The sequence below is a fragment of the Tachysurus fulvidraco genome, chromosome 2 (genome assembly GCF_022655615.1).
Source record: "Tachysurus fulvidraco isolate hzauxx_2018 chromosome 2, HZAU_PFXX_2.0, whole genome shotgun sequence".
NCBI classification, from domain to species: domain Eukaryota; kingdom Metazoa; phylum Chordata; class Actinopteri; order Siluriformes; family Bagridae; genus Tachysurus; species Tachysurus fulvidraco.
The window spans coordinates 38182869-38199479 of NC_062519.1; the positions used below are offsets into that span (position 1 = coordinate 38182869).

The window sequence follows — 16611 nt, forward strand, 5'->3', positions numbered from 1 at the left end:
ACACTCACCCACAAACATTTGCGCACACACACACACTCACACTTGCACTCACCCACAATCTCACACAAACACCCACTCACACACACTTGCGCACACACACAAAATAAGACTTCACTCACATCATATTTTAGAACTTGTTTTTTTGTTTTGTTTTGTTTTTTTTAAAAAGCCACAGATTATTCTACAGACAGCAAAAAGATCTTTACAGAAATAAGCAACAATAAAATTCCTCATCTGGAACACAGTAAAACCTGTCGCTCAAAAACCGTCTCAGATGCAAACAAACAAAAACAAAATAAAAATGAACAAGACCAGCTGCCTACTGCTAAGCTATGACACTACATTACACAAATATAACTTTATATTGAAAACACAGGATATGTAAGAAATGCCTTTTTTTTGTCTTTTGTTTTCCCAGAACCTGTTGAAAAAAGTGCAAAAAAGGTTTACTGTCTAACATGTTATTTTATCCCAAATAAGTACAAATCTCGTCCAACCGCCGAACGTGTTCCTGTAACGCGGCGAGTCCTTACAGTCGTACCCACGTTCAAGAAGATGGACAATATGACACTGTAGTGATCAACGTGGAGCCAATGACACGATTGCAGTGATGCTGCTCTTTGGGTAAAAGGAAAGAAGGGAAACGATTTCCAGCAGGAGAACATTTGTCATGGCGGCCTGGGAAAACCCTCCATACGCCGAAGCTTCGATCTGCGCTAGGCTTCTTAACCTTGTAGTATTTCAGGATCTGGTTTACAGGGAAATTTAACAGCATTCACAGATTTAAAGACTGCAGCAGTGTAACATTGTGAACGCTTAAACAGAAGGAAACAGATTAGCGTATGAGATTAGAGTTCAGTCTGTAATCCTGTGATTAAAATGACAAGATCATAGGCATCTTTCTCCTGATCTTCACCGGCAAATGTAAAAGAGAACGAGTGAACGAGTCCACAGTGACGCTTTCATGAAAACCGTGTCATCAAAAGTGTCATCTTGTGTTTTAGGAAGAACAAAATCCGGATGCTAGTTAAGAATTCAGCCACGGCGACATCCGGCGGGTTTTCCCAGACTGCCAAGTGTTTCGTATATCATTCACATTGAGATTCTTCATATAAAAAAACAGCTACATGAGAAGGAAAAAATAAAGGAAGGAACTAAAAGAAGGATCACGAGGAGCCCCGTCGGGACGGTTTGACTGGACATCCCGCGGTGCCGTGTATGCGTCTACAGACCACTTCAGAAAATTTCAACCGTCCTGACCGATAGCTTGAATGAGTATACTGCATTATACTGTGTAACATCAGTGACCAAGTTTTAGAATCTAAATCAATGCTTCAATAAAAAAAAATCAATGCTTCAATCAAAAAAAAAACAACCTGTAACGCACCGGACGGTGAACATAGCGTAAGCCGCAGTCTATAGCAGCGCGCACGCTCATGATCTCACGGCTCCCTACAAGAGCAAGTCTGTATATCACAGTGGCAGGTGACACACGAGCGGTGGATGATTTTTGCTTCGTCCCCGAAGGACGAGTGTCCGTGCAGACAGAAGTGTAAGGCAATATTCTGAAAGGAGCTCCCGTTCGGAAAAACCTGTTCGTACCGAAGACGCAAAGTCCGGCGCGCCGTCCAGCCTGTAGAGGAAACCTCCGGAGAGCGTCGGTCGGGTCTCAGTGACAGGAAACCCGTAAGGCTGACTGACGTGCTCTCCTCTGAAAACATTGCTATTTGAAAAAGAAGTATGAGGCAGTTTGACCTTATATACATATCTTTAAGCGTATATGTATATAAAATAATAATAATAATAATACAAAAAAAAACAAAACACATAGAAAATAACAACAACATGGCACGATAGATGACGTACAAAAAAAGGAACTGTCATTCGATCAAAATGTGTAATAAAAAAACGACTTATTAGGAAAATAAAAGAGACGTCCGACGTTCACCTCACTGGAACGGGTGGAAATATATATAGATAGAGAGAGATTATATATATATGTATATATATATATATATATATATATATAGAGAGAGAGAGGGAGAGAGAAAGATTGAGAGATACAAAAACGCACAAATTAAACACTGTAAATTGTGCCTTGAGCACCAGCACGAACACCAGCATATTGTAATCTTCCTTTTTTTTTCAATTCGTAAGGTAACAAACAGCGTCTCTGAAGAGGCAAAAAAAAAAACAAAAAGTCAAAGGTTCCAGAAGGAATCAGTACCCAAAACGTTTCTCACTCCTTTAACCGATGGCCATTTCCTTCCTGAGGGTTAGCAAGGCGAGCCAAAATGTTCGTTTTCTTTCATTCGGTTCTGTAAAGGACTGAGAACTTTGTCCATGCCGTGGCGAGTTGTGTGTGTGTCAGTGTGTGTATGTGTGTGTTTGTGTGTGTGTGTGTTTTAGGGTGTAGAGATTGTGCTCAGGCCGTAGTGATGGCGTTTAGATCCTTCATTAAGCCCTCCAGGTGGGCCATCTCCTCCGACAGCTCGTCCTTCTCGTACTTCTGAGAAAGAGGGAGAGGGTTAATGCAGGAGGGAGGGAAAGCGTACGGGCTTTGAGGAGGTTAAGTTTGCTTTTTTGGTTGGGTTTTTTTTTTGGGAGGGGGGAAAAAATCACAGAAATGGAGTTTTGGGAGGTTATAAAGGAGACAGGCAGTGGAGCTGTAGAACAGAAGCAAAGATAGAGAGATACGACGTTCACAAGCACGAGCACGAGCAGACGGAACAGGATTTGTTTCGGTTATCGACGCCGGTCAAACACGGACAACGGAACAGGTTTGAAATCAAATTCAAAAGGATGCAAAATAACGTTTGTATATAACAAGCAGCCAACAGTTTTGTAATTAAAAGGTAGGGCAGAGAGAAGAGATTGTGTGTGTGTGTGTGTGTGAGTGTGTGTGAGAGAGGGGGATAGAGAGAGAGAGAGAGAGAGAGAGAGAGAAAAGACAGACTGGATTAAAATTCCATTTTAAATGCAAAACAATTCCACAGCTAGCTGCAGCACAGTGCAGATGATTAGATGGAATAAAGATTCGGCCGAATAAAGACTTCATTGTAGTGAGTGAGGTTTCACAGACGTTTCTTCATCACCACAATAAAATACTAATAGTCTGATGCTACATTCTCACACAGCTATAAAGCAACCAGAGATCGTTTCAACTGGAGCTGGTGACTTCCTGTGTCATGAGCAACGGCGACATTTAGTCAAATATGGAGCGACTCCTAAAACGAGTGAAGACAGCAGAGTGCATATATATATACACAGTATACAGTATATATATACACACACACACACACACACACACACACACACGCACACAGATCTACATTGCTGAATTTTATACACAAACTACAAATTTCCCTCCAGAATATTTCATTTTAGTAAAAAGAAACCTGATTCTGATGCTAGTTGCTCCACCCATTGATAACCATTGTTACTACGGCAACCAAAATTAGGAACGCCTACATCGATTGACAAGTTGGAGAGATAAAATCTGCGTGTGTGTGTGTGTGTGTATGCAGATTAATTGTGTTATTTCAGGACTTTCTGACTTTCACACAGCACTGAATCTGAATATTCCTTGTTCGATTTTTTCCGGAACCCAGACAAGGCTCTGCGAATGAGCGGTTGCTATAGAAACGATAACGTACAAAGGACTGAACCGCTTAAAGCTACAATGCTGAAGCTTTTTTTTTTAATTAACAGACTGCTGTAAAGCTTCTTTTGTGTCAGGATTGACCACCACCCGGCACGTTTCCTCTGGTTGCAGGATACGCCCAATATTTCAATATCTGGGGGATGTAGACTTTTGCACTCAAACCTATACATGGAAATGGACAGCTAAACATCAACCGCAGTTGATTTTCTTCTGATCATGTGGACATGTTAACTGAACTGGTTCATGGTGTGTGAGCAGTGATTAGCAGTGATACTCACACTCTCGCATTCCTCCAGCATTCTGCTGCTGTCTGGTACGTCTGGTGCGTTGGGCACGATTACTGGCATGGGCGTCCTTGTCCTGCCCAGCGTCCCGATGGAGGCGGTCTTGACCGAGTGGGCTCCTGAAAAAAAAAAAATAAAAATCCGCGCACATTTCAGTGAAGCTCTGGAACCTTCAGAGTATGTATTATACACCCTTTATAATAACGACAACTAGCTGTTGTTAACCCGGGTTGCCAGGTATGCCACAAACTCAGCCATTCAAAACTATCACTTATCAAATCCAGTATCATGACAAGCTTTTACAATTTCACTGTGATATTTCAATATCAATAAAAAATTTACATTTCAGTAAAGAAAATAAATAGAATAGAATTAAACAGAACCTCTCTGTAAACTGTAATTTATTAGAAAACAAAGAATTTTCTGCTAATAGGAAATAACTAATGTAACAGTCAAATACATTAGCTTGAATATAAATAAATAAATAAACAAACAAATAAAACAGCTATTTATCGTCATATTAATATACAATGTTCATCTGAGAGACCTAAGACTCGATTTGAACCATCAAATTCAGCAATTAAAACTAGCATGCTAGTAAATTAGACTTCTGGTCTCGAATGAAACAGCAAATGAAATGAAACTGACATCAAAACTAGATAAAACATAGTAAGTATAACAGAGTGCAAATATAGCTTTTTTTTAATAACCAAAAAAAAAATGAAAAAGTCCCACAACTGCTCACACCTCACCTTGCACTTATCCCATATCCACCCCATGCCGACCCTATGTCGACCCCATGCCCACCCCATGCCGACCCCATGCACACCCCATGCCGACCCCATGCCGACCCCATGCACACCCCATGCTGACCCCATGCACACCTCATGCTGACCCCATGCACACCCCATGCTGACCCCATGCCCACCCCATGCCGACCCCATGTCCACCCCATGCCGGCATCATGGAAGCCACAGAGATACTGTACTAAATTTCTAAATAACTAAATTTCTAAATTACTGCACTAAATGAATCCCTTCAACGTGTCTTACAGAAAGAGAAGGTTCTGTGTGTCAGAGAAATAGCATCTAAATCAGAAATAACATCGATGTGCTGTCTGATATGATAAACACCTTTATGTGGATTTATTTCAACGGCTCGCTCTAATATAGTGCACAAAATAAACCTCCTCGCAAATGAATTCAATCATTTTATTCCACTTGATCAGGACAAACAGTCAGTCGTACCTGTCTGAGAGAGCAGGGGCGTGCTGGGCAGAGAGACACCCTCGTAGGGGGAGGCGTGGGCAGGAACAGAGGGCACAGCGAAGCTCTTGAGCGGGTGCGTGGGGCGTACGTGTGCTGTCGGGGGGTTGTAGCTGGGCTCGTCCTCAGCTGCTGAGCTGTGGTAACTGATGTCCGTCTCCGAGTGATCGATGGAGCAGGAGGGCTGAGCCGAAGCGGGCAGCAAGTCCGTAGTGGGAGTGTTTCTCACAGGCTCTGCAATCACAGCCACAGTCACATAACAACACGCAACGCTAATACGTACGTCTGCTTGTTATTAGACCCAAGACCTGTTATTACATGTGAAAACATGGACAGGATGGAAATGTTACCGTATACGGAATGGAGCAAGAGATTATACGAAAGCAGTAAATATACTGTAAGGGTTCAGAAAAGATGCTCTCAATGCAGTTGCACTGTAAATGTAGGAGCCATAAAGAAAGAATAACGCCGTCGTTATGTTGCTCTGGTGAATGCGGATGAACTGCACCTGCTCTGGCATTTCCTGTACGTAGCTATTTTAAACAGGAAGGGATGGGGAAGAGGGAAAAGGAGGGAAGGGAGACCTGCGTGACGAATTACCTTCAGGCACTGCTTTGTTTTTCTTTTTTTCTTCAAATAAACACTCCATCTATCTGGAGTAGGGAAGTGGTAACAAATAAGAAGTGGAAGACTCTACAGTAAAGCAGTGTGAATAACAATCAAAATCTGGACATCTATACAACATTCGGCAGACGCTCTTGTCCAGAGCAGCTCATTTTTTCATACACCTGAGCAACTGAGGGTTAAGGGCCTTGCTCAGGGGCCCAAATTGGTGGACCTGGGATTCAGCGGTGTGTCTCACCTACTAACCTCCTACAGCATAACTGCATTGAGATCTGCTTACTATTTCTAAGACTTTTTTTTTCTGAACCCAGTCGAAAGCACCATAAGATAAGAAAAGACGTAACAGCTGCTCCTGCGTGGACGTAACATCTTTTCTACACTCTGCAGGGACTGCTGGCTCACCTGGCGACTCGGCCCTGTCTAGATAAGAGATGGAGGAGGCGAGGGGTCGCGGGCTGCCCGTGTGTTGCAGATAGTTGTGTGTCGGTGAGGCCAGGCTGCCCAGGTGATAATGGTGGTGATGGTTATCAAGGGAATGGATGGGGTGAGCACTAATCACGGCTGCGGATGAACACAAATAACAAAAGAGGCCACGTTTTTACACTGACACACGCACACAAACACATAGAGCCGTCAACATACGGCATGTGGAGCACCATTTTTATATACGTACTATATATATATATATGCTACAGCGCATGCAAACAGAACCACAATGACCAAACAGGCACAACCTAACTTGTGTGCAAAATTAAGAATTTTTTTTTAAACCAAGTGTAAGGACGATTATTCATGATCAGCTCTGAAAATAAAGCCCTTCAAAATATAGTGTGCTAAGAAACTTACGTTGAGGGGGCTGAGCATCAAAGGGCATCATCATTTTAGGCCTCATTCCCCGGCGACCTGCCAGCGTAGACATGCTGTCCTCTGACTCATGGCCTGCAAACCAGAGAGCCTTTGAGAGAGAGCCAGGCCTGTCCAGGCATCACCGCAGCCTGTTTCCCAGGTTTAACAAGCCGTTTTTTCTTTTTTGCCTCCACTAGGGGGCACTAAATAATCATTTAAGTGCTTTAAATACAGACCCGTAACTGGGTGAAGGGCATTTTAGCAGGCAAAAAAAAAAAAACGCAATAGCAAATTTTACACAACAAAAGCAACACATACAAGGATTCTAAGCACATTTAAGCAGGTTTTCAGCGAAAGAAAACCAAAATGGCAGAAGCAATGAATGAAGCAGGACCACGAGGCTGGAGATGGGCTTGAATGAAAGTCTCACCACGGTATGAATTGCGTCTCTGGAGGTTGGGGTCCATGGTGCCGTCTACAGGAGTGATGTCCTGGGAGGAACGTGGAATCGGGGTGTCTGTCATGACTGGATTGGGTTCGGGTGACTTATCGATGGGTTTGAGCTCCAAGCGCTCGTGGTGGATCCAAAGATCAGGTGGTTTGAGGTCTTTAGAGTTGCCTTTGTACTTGTGTGAGCCGTTGCTGGACTTGCAGGCTGCCCGTTTCCTGTGGACAAAATAATTTTTTTGGTTGCAACACCCATGTCTCCTGCACCTCAAACTGAACGTGATATAGATATGTGTATGTGTATATATATAGATATATATATAGATAGATATGTGTGCAAGTGTGTGTGTATGTAAGTGTGTGTAGATATATGTGTGTGTGTATGTAGATATATGTGTATGTGTGTATATATGTAGATATATGTATGTGTGTGTGTGTGTGTGTGTGTGTGTGTGTATGTAGATGTGTGTATGTGTATATGTAGATGTGTGTGTGTGTGTGTGTGTGCGTGTGTATATATGTAGATGTGTGTCTGTGTGTGTGTGTGCGTGTGTATATATGTAGGTGTGTATATGTAGATATTTGTTTATGTGTGTATATGTGTGTATATGTACATATATGTGTGTGTGTATGTAGATATGTGTGCGTATATGTAGATACGTGTGTGTGTGTGTGTGTATATGTAGATATATATGTGTGTGTATATGTAGATACGCGTGTGTGTGTATATATGTAGATGTGTGTGTGTGTGTGTGTGTATATATATATATGTAGATATATATATGTGTGTAGATGTGTGTGTGCGCAACACTGTGGAGCTGTGAAATGAACCAGAACCTGACATCCTCCCCTGCACATCATTACCTCGACCTTCTTCTACTTACTTTTTCTGCTGGGAGGTGGAGCGGCGTGAACACAGTAAGGCTCCCACCACCAACGCGATGATGATGAAGCCTCCCACAGACACAATGATGACGATCACCAGGATGTGGTTTTCACTACCAGGCATCCCTGATTTCCCTTAAATACATCAGCAGTACTTCTGTTAGCACACTGTAATCTTATAGACTTTACACATCATGTATACATGTGCAGATGTAAAAAAATACAAAAAAAAACAAAACAATGAAAAGGTTTATTTCTTGAGTTACGGATGCGGACACAGTTCCGTCCGAGGTGCTTATAACGGCCACAGAATATTACACGCTTAACAGCACAGGGGTGTAAAATACAAGCTATTTGCAGTGATATTAAACATAATGTTTCAGACCTGCCTGAAGTTAGACAAATATGCTAATTTACATATTCAAACGAGTTAATATATTCAGTTAAAGATATGCTGTATAGTAGAATGCAGAATACAGGGTAAATCGTCCCAGTGTCCTCCCTTTCTGTCATAAAATAAACTTAAAGTTCTGTGCAGAAGCTAGGAATACAAGCATGGAACCTAAACCAGTCAAGCTTACCTACTACAGCAGGTAGTAGACTTTCGACTGTTTTATTTAATCGAAATAATGTCAGGACAAGAACCTTGTGAGTAACAGTTAGTCCCTTTAGTATTAATGTCAGGTTCTCATGTCTGGTTCTGGAGAACCTTCTTATACTTCCTATTTTAGGTTTTTCCTTCTTCTCTCCCACAGCAGGAACAACACTGACATGTGTATGACAGCAGTTCTTCTGGACCAGACTCTAAAACCTGTGCCTTAGGTTGGTTTTTACCTTGCACGGATCTATCGCTTTATACAGAACAGCATCACTGGTTACCATATAACTCAGAGCAAAAAGGAAATAAAGAGACTTTACCAATACCAGGGTCTAGTGTAGCTGGTCGGCCTGGTTTACCGGGAATCCCAGAAGCTGAATGAAAGCAAAAGGAAAAAAAAAAAAAAAACAGGTAAGAAATTTCCACAAGTAGGTTTCTACCAAATCTCTAACCATTAACTGTCAGAACCAGTTCATGTGATTCTCCTCAATCCCAAACAACTGTAATTCTATTACCACGTCAATGTGTATACAATCAATGGAGGGATTAAAAAAAAAAAAAACGCATTATTTACGTGTTAAATCTCGTTTCTCATGCGTCACGTTCGGTTAAACCGGTAAAAGCAAACAAGAGAAGAAACAAAGAACAGAAACAACAAGCAGCTGGAGAGATAAGGAAGGAAAGAGCAATTACCTTGGTCATTAGCCATTTTGTCAGCTGATTCAGCTAGCAGGCCAGAGGAGAGAGAACGCGGAGCAGAAAGGTTAGAGGGAGTGCCGTGAAACGAGAGACGGGCCAAGAGCAAAGGGAGACAAGCGGAATAGAAATAGATATGAAATGAGTTAATAGTCCAGTAATTCCTACTTTCAGAATTAACATTGAAGAAATCGGAAAATGGTGATTATCTATTCAGGTCAGAATAATACTTGGACCAATACACACACACACACAAAAAAAATCTACATGCAGGTGCTGGTCATATAATTAGAATATCATCAAAAAGTTGATTTATTTCACTAATTCCATACAAAAAGTGAAACGTATATAAAATTCGTTCATTACACACAGACTGATGGAGTCGATCAGTCTGTGGCACTGCTCAGGTGTTATGAAAACCCGTCTGTTGGTGTTGATCCACTGTGTTTTCTGAGGTCCAAGGTCGATGCAGCCGTATACCAGGAGGTTTTAGAGCAGTGGTCCCCAACCCCCGGGCTGCGGACCGGTACCGGTCCGTGGACCAAATGGTACCGGGCCGCCCAAGGAACATTAAATTATTTCCATTTTATTTACTGTGGTGTATTTCTCTCGGGTTTGTGCGACTTTCCATGGATGAGAGGTTAACCGGGAGCTGAGAGACGTCACCTAAAGCCGCACCGATACCGCGCATGCGCAAAATATCATGATATCGGGCCGGGTTTAGGTGACGTCTGGAGCTGAGCGGCTGCAAGCGGCAGTGGTGTTGTAGCTTTGGTGGAGAGAAGGTGTGTATCGCTCTTCTCTCTGTTCACCGGTACTTTGTCATGTTTAACAGTGCTTGTTGTACGTGTATATTGTGTTTGCTCAAATTTAACCCACAAATGAGCAAAAATGAGCACGAAACAGACGTCGTTAGGAAGTTAGAAACTCTGCCGGTGTTCTGGATTAAAGTCATGGTGGAATACCCTGAGATTGTCACCACAGCACTTAAATCCCTATCGCCATTTCCGACATGCTATCTGTGTGAAGCGGGGATTTCTGCAGTGACGGCAACCGAAACAAAACAACGGAATAAACTGGACATAAGCAACACACTTCGGGTGTCATTGTCTCCTATTACCCCAGATGGAACCGTCTCGTTGTAAAGAAACAAGCTCAGGGTTCTCTTTGATTTAGCGTTGTAGTGAGTTAAAAAGGCATGTTTAAATACAATTAAATTAATATTATTAATTTTAATTTAATTGTATAACCGCCACCGCCACCCCGGTAAAATTATCAAACATTGACCGGTCCGCGGCGAAAAAAAGGTTGGGGACCACTGTTTTAGAGCACTTCATGCTTCCTGCTGCTTACCAACTTTACGAAGATGCGGATTTCATTTTCCAACAGGACTTGGCACCTGCACACAGTGCCAAAGCTACCAGTACCTGGTTTAAGGACCATGGGATCCCTGTTCTTAATTGGCCAGCAAACTCGCCTGACCTTAACCCCATAGAAAATCCAGACCCAACAATGCAGAAGAGCTGAAGGCCACGATCAGATTAACCTGGGCTCTCATAACACCTGAGCAGTGCCACAGACTGATCGACTCCATGCCACGCCGCATTCCTTCAGTAATCCAGGCAAAAGGAGCCCCAACTAAGTATTGAGTGCTGTACATGCTCATACTTTTCATGTTCATACTTTTCAGTTGGCCCAGATTACTACATTGTACATTTACAGCATTTACCAGATGCCCTTATCCAGAGCGACTTACATTTTTATCTCATTTTTATACAACTGAGCGATTGAGGGTTAAGGGCCTTGCTCAGGGGCCCGGCAGTGGCCGCTTGGTGAACGTAGGAATCAAACTCACAACCATCCGATTGGTAGCCTAGCACCTTAACCACTAGACTACCACATCCCACTAAAAACTAAATCCCACATTACTAAAAATCCTTTCTTTGTATTGGCCTAATTTTGTATTAAGTAATATTGTAATTTTCTGAGATACTGAGTTTGGGATTTTCCTAAGTTGTCAGTGATAGTAATCAAAATGAAAAGAAATAAACATTTGAAATATATCAGTCTGTGTGTAATGAATGAATATAATATACAAGTTTCACTTTTTGAATGGAATTAGTGAAATAAATCAATTTTCTGATTATATTCTAATTATATGACCAGCACCTGTACATGGGGGGGGGGAATTAGCAAAAAAATAAATGTAAAATTGTATTTGTATTAAATGTATTTACAACAACAACAACAACAAAATAAATAAATAAATAAATAAATAAATAAATAGTTAAATAGTTAATTAATTTGGAACATAATTATTGCCAAAGTTTTAATACTCATACAGTATTAAAAATCATATAGTGTTTTTGTAGGGTGAGTTCAAAAAGCATAAATGTTGGCACCTCATTTCTGTATATATGAATTGCAAAATGCTGTTTTGTTCCACTAGAAAGGTGGACGTTGCTTTACCTACTTATTTACCGATTAATATGCAAAAATAGCAATAATTATATAATATAAAATTTTGAAAATATTGAAATAATTATGTTCATCATCTCAATTTGAATTCTGATAATAGGGAAATTATTTAGGATTATTGGCATTTTATTTGTGGTTCTATTTCTCTAAAGATTTCTAATAATGTAAAACAAAAAAATAATAAAAATAAATGTTTGTGTACATCCGCTTTTTAAAGACGCGCTTCCTACCTTTAAGAGTGCGGAACTGGACTGCGTCAGACATGGGCCCCATGCCTTTGGAGTTGCGAGCCTGGATTTTAAAGTAGTATGTTGTGTCAAGGGTCAGCTCCTGGATTTGGTGAGTAAGTCGATTCCCCACCACCGGCTCAATCACCCAGTCGTGTACCTCGGCATTGACATCGGTGCTGTAGTAGATAATGTAGCCTGTGAAACAAAAGAAACTGTGAATAACACAATAATAATGATGAGACATAGCTGATGTTACCGTTTTGCTTCAGCACCTGTAATTTTGCCATTTGCTTCGGAAGGAGGCTGCCAGTTGACTATGATGGTGCGTGGACGACCTTCCTTACTCACCACAGTCACGTCTTTCGGGGCTGAACTGGGCGCTGAGGGAAAAGATTTATTACAATCAATAATTCAGAATGGAAAACAGAAGAATTCAAACAGCGTTCCATCACATCCAGAGATCCAGTGCTAATGGAATCATTTACAAAGATAACGCAAGTGGTGAATAGATGAAATGTTCATATGAGCCTGAATGACTTACTGGCTTCTAACGTCGTCCCGTGAGCCGTCATACTCCATGTGCTGGTTTTCCTGCCTTTGGTGACCATGACGGAGAACTCGTACAGAGTGTTGGGCTTTAGACCAGTCACCATGTGACTCAGGTTTGTCGTGTTGGCCGTCTGAAAAATGGCAGCAAGTCATGAGTTAAGGTGCGAGAGTAGAAGAAAAATGTAAGTTTTGACTATACCTCAAAGCAAAATCACTACTCAACTGTTCCTGGCTGAGAATGAAAGACAAATTCAGAAGACCAAATTCCAATAAAAACCCTTTGATTTAAAGAGACTGTACCTTGAACTTGGTGTTTGCTGGTATGTTGGTCTTCCAGCGCACTGTGTAGAAACGGGCATCTGTGATTTTCTGGTTCTTGGGCAGCGAGTTGTCGGCCCACGTGACTTTAATGGTGTCATGGCTCAGAACCGAAGCCTGAACGCCAACAGGAGGCATCATGGGAATGGGGTCTGGTACTGGAGTGTATGGAGGATGGAAAAGTTCGTACAAATCAACATCAGGGTCTACAGGGTCTGCAAGCCGTTAACACAACGACCCATGGCCAAAAAAAATAAATAAATAGGAGAAATAAAAATAAAAAAGCAATGACAATAGAAAAAGAGAGAGATTGGGGTAAATTAAGTGCACAATGAAGCGGTGGAACCAGGTTAATGAGTTAAAATGAGGGTGTGGGAAGACAAGATGGAGGCAGGATTGGGAGGGAGAAAGAGAGAGAGAACATTGTGTTAGAACAGGAGATCAGGAAAAGATGGTCACAATTCATAAGGTTATTGTCTATTTCTACAAGCCAGAGGATTGGTCTGTTGAGGAGAATAGCTTAGTTCACTATCAGCTACATTAACAAAAGCAGAAGGAGATCCATCAGTAAGACGGTGAAAAACATTCTTAAGTGGTATCTCTGAAGTGTTGTATGAGGAAACGTAGTGCTGGAGATTCAATAAATGTACCACACATTTTTGTTTTTTCCATTATTCACTCGTTCAAACTAATTCATTCAATCTGAGCTTGACATTTTATTCCTACTGTACGGACATAAGAAGCATCACACCGCTGTAGCCCGCTAGCCTTGTCCTGCTCAAGGTTTCACTTTATTGTGCTACTGCAAAATAAAAAAAACCTTTTCCACTGAGGGAAACAGCAAACGAAGAGATGCACATGCAGTTCAGAGGCCATCTCAAGAGCTGGAACAAGCACACTGAAGTGTAACACGTATACACACATGCTGTATCTCTAACTATATCTGTCCAAATCTTGTTGCTAGGTCACAGACACAGAGGGTCAAACAGCAGCAGGACAATGCAATCCTGTTCAAATCTGATGATGATAACCAAGACGTGGCTCAACGTACAATAAAACGCACTTTAACGCACAGATGTTTTCCAAAACATCACCAAAAATTACTGGGAAGGAAGGAGAGAAAAAAAAAAGCATTGCTGCTGGCTGAGGAGAGGGAAAACAAGAACAAATCTCTGGCTCGAGTCCTTCATGGCACACAGATGCTCTGTGAGAAAAAGAGTGGAGCTACTTTACACAGTTCTGCAGTAATGGAGCACACTAATTTGTAAAGCTCGCTGTGCTAGCAGGAGGTGGCTACCTGACAGGAATTTTAAGAGAAACCCAGATGATGTCATTTTAAACCACAAATAATCAACAATTAATGCTTAAAAAGTACTACAAAAAAGTTTAGGAACATGTCTAAAAATACCAAGTTCTATAAATATATAAATAAGTACTGATTTGTCCTTAAAATAAATAACATTACTAGCTAGCTGCTGCTAGGAAGCTAGCTGCTGCTAGGAAGCTAGCTGCTGCTAGGAAGCTAGCTGCTGCTAGGAAGCTAGCTGCTGCTAGGAAGCTAGCTGCTGCTAGGAAGCTAGCTGCTGCTAGGAAGCTAGCTGCTGCTAGGAAGCTAGCTGCTGCTAGGAAGCTAGCTGCTGCTAGGAAGCTAGCTGCTGCTAGGAAGCTAGCTGCTGCTAGGAAGCTAGCTGCTGCTAGGAAGCTAGCTGCTGCTAGGAAGCTAGCTTTCATTGGACAAAGTATGTTTTTAGTATTAGAAATTGCTTCTTTAAAAAAAAAAACAGTTAAATTTACCTTAACAATTTTAAAACTAACATTAGCAAAGTATTAGCACAACATAAAGGTTGCCAAAAAATATCTGTTACCAGAAGAGTCAGAATTTTTTTAGTGCTGTTTTGTTGTTGCTTTAACGGAGTAATAACATCATAAAACACAAACACAGGTGTGGAATTAATTTGAAGTTTGATAGCAACGTTTCTGCTAATCACGAGCATCCACAAAGTATCCGCTCAGCTAATAAGCTAGCTCAGGTTTGTCATATTACTTATAACATTCATTCATTCATTTTCTACCGCTTATCCGAACTACCTCGGGCCACGGGGAGCCTGTGCCTCAGGCGTCATCGGGCATCGAGGCAGGATACACCCTGGACAGAGTGCCAACCCATCGCAGGGAACACACACACACACACACTCTCATTCACTCACACACTACGGACAATTTTCCAGAGATGCCAATCAACCTACTATGCATGTCTTTGGACCGGGGGAGAAAACCGGAGTACCCGGAGGAAACCCCCGAGGCACGGGGGGACACACAAGGCGGAGGCGCGAATCGAACCCCCAACCCTGGAGGTGTGAGGCGAACGTGCTAACCACTAAGCCACTAAGCCACCGTGCCCCCCTTACTTATAACATTTAACAGATATTATAATCACAATGTAGTTTTTGGCTATTATGAAGATTATCTAACTTCTCAAATGACAATATGTGGAGGATGAATGAGAAAAATTTCATTACTAATATTCAAACAAAGTTCAAAAACTGCCAAAATAAACGGCTAACATTAGCTAACAAGTCATGCACACGTTCATGATCTGTTTTAATGCTTCCAAGGTAACATGCTGTCATCTTGTTTGCTTAGTGTACCATGATGGGTTCATATCTAACACTTAATGAACCTTCTCTTGATTTTAAATAAAAACAATAAACAATTTAAGAGTCATTCGAGTTCTGATGTCTGATAAATCTGATCCAAACGACGTGTTCGACAAATTCAGCTATCCTGTCGACGCCAGCCAGCCATTTAAATACATTTCTTTGTATTCAGGGAAAAAAAACATTAAAATCTAGGTCAGCATTCTATACACTGAGCTTCAAATCTGAAATATCCCCAGACGCTAAAACATGAAGAGAAATCGTATCTGATAAGAGAGAGTGTGAGAGTGCGAGCAGCGGGTGGTCCTGAAAGCTCGCTGTAGTTCAGTGAGAAAGGAAGGCGTGACTCAGACCCGGCAGAGCACGGCATGCTGGGAAAGATGAGGAGTCCTCCAGGAGCGAAAACCATGGGTGTCTTCTCAAACCCAGCCATCCAATCTGTTTTCCTTTCTAGCTTTGGATCTGAATTCTTGTGAAATAAATCTGCCATTTACATATTTAGCACGAGGACATATCGAGACGCTGTGTGCAGGAGATAAAACCTCGTGTCTTAATCTGAGATCTCTCCTGCCGTCCTGTAAATCCTGTCTAGTCCCGGCTGAAATAGGGGGGAAAAAAAAATGGAAAAAGGAAATAAGGAAGCTCTTTTCTCAGACCCACTTAATATTAAAACAGACGCACCGACTCTACTGCAAAGAAAAACAGCTCCTCGTTCCGGGCCATTTTTTATTCACAAAGCGTATCACCATCATGAATAATCAACAAAGTTATGACTAGCTTGCATACTGGATTAGTAAGTGTTTAATCAAAGCTCTGCCTCTGTCACACATACACACTCTTTTATTACACAGAGCTGCTTAAATTCATCCCTGAAGCGCTAATGGTTCGGTTGGAAGCTCATAATCACACGAGTGTCAGAAATGGAACGCAGGCTAAAAGCAGAAACGTTCAGAATTCATCCTTTTTTACTGCGTATTAATGAGAGGCCATTGATAGTAAATGCCTTTTTAAAAGAAATACTTAAGCGCTTTTCTCTCATTGCTAACATGTGACGAGTATTATGACATTTC

At 41.6% G+C, this 16611-nt stretch overlaps 1 protein-coding gene across 10 annotated transcripts in view; it reads right to left on the bottom strand.

Annotated features, from left to right (window-relative positions):
• Nucleotides 1-120: 120 nt before the first annotated feature.
• The window catches only part of neo1a (neogenin 1a), a 149921-nt gene continuing 133430 nt past the window's right edge, over nt 121-16611 (bottom strand). For 2 of the 10 annotated variants that reach the window (XM_027153089.2, XM_027153094.2), the window contains exons 17-29: nt 12867-13099; nt 12559-12697; nt 12290-12397; nt 12018-12212; nt 9307-9339; nt 8934-8987; nt 8015-8150; nt 7114-7349; nt 6684-6776; nt 6240-6398; nt 5196-5447; nt 3943-4067; nt 121-2509 (exon numbers count right to left, since the gene is read on the bottom strand). In XM_027153089.2, coding sequence (XP_027008890.2) covers nt 2426-2509; nt 3943-4067; nt 5196-5447; nt 6240-6398; nt 6684-6776; nt 7114-7349; nt 8015-8150; nt 8934-8987; nt 9307-9339; nt 12018-12212; nt 12290-12397; nt 12559-12697; nt 12867-13099 — 1847 coding nt within the window. In that variant the 3' untranslated portion in view covers nt 121-2425. Of the gene's footprint in view, nt 2667-3942; nt 4068-5195; nt 5448-6239; nt 6399-6683; nt 6777-7113; nt 7350-8014; nt 8151-8933; nt 8988-9306; nt 9340-12017; nt 12213-12289; nt 12398-12558; nt 12698-12866; nt 13100-16611 lie in introns of all 10 variants that reach the window. The other 8 variants (XM_027153090.2, XM_027153091.2, XM_027153095.2 and 5 more) reach the window with 8 other exon arrangements.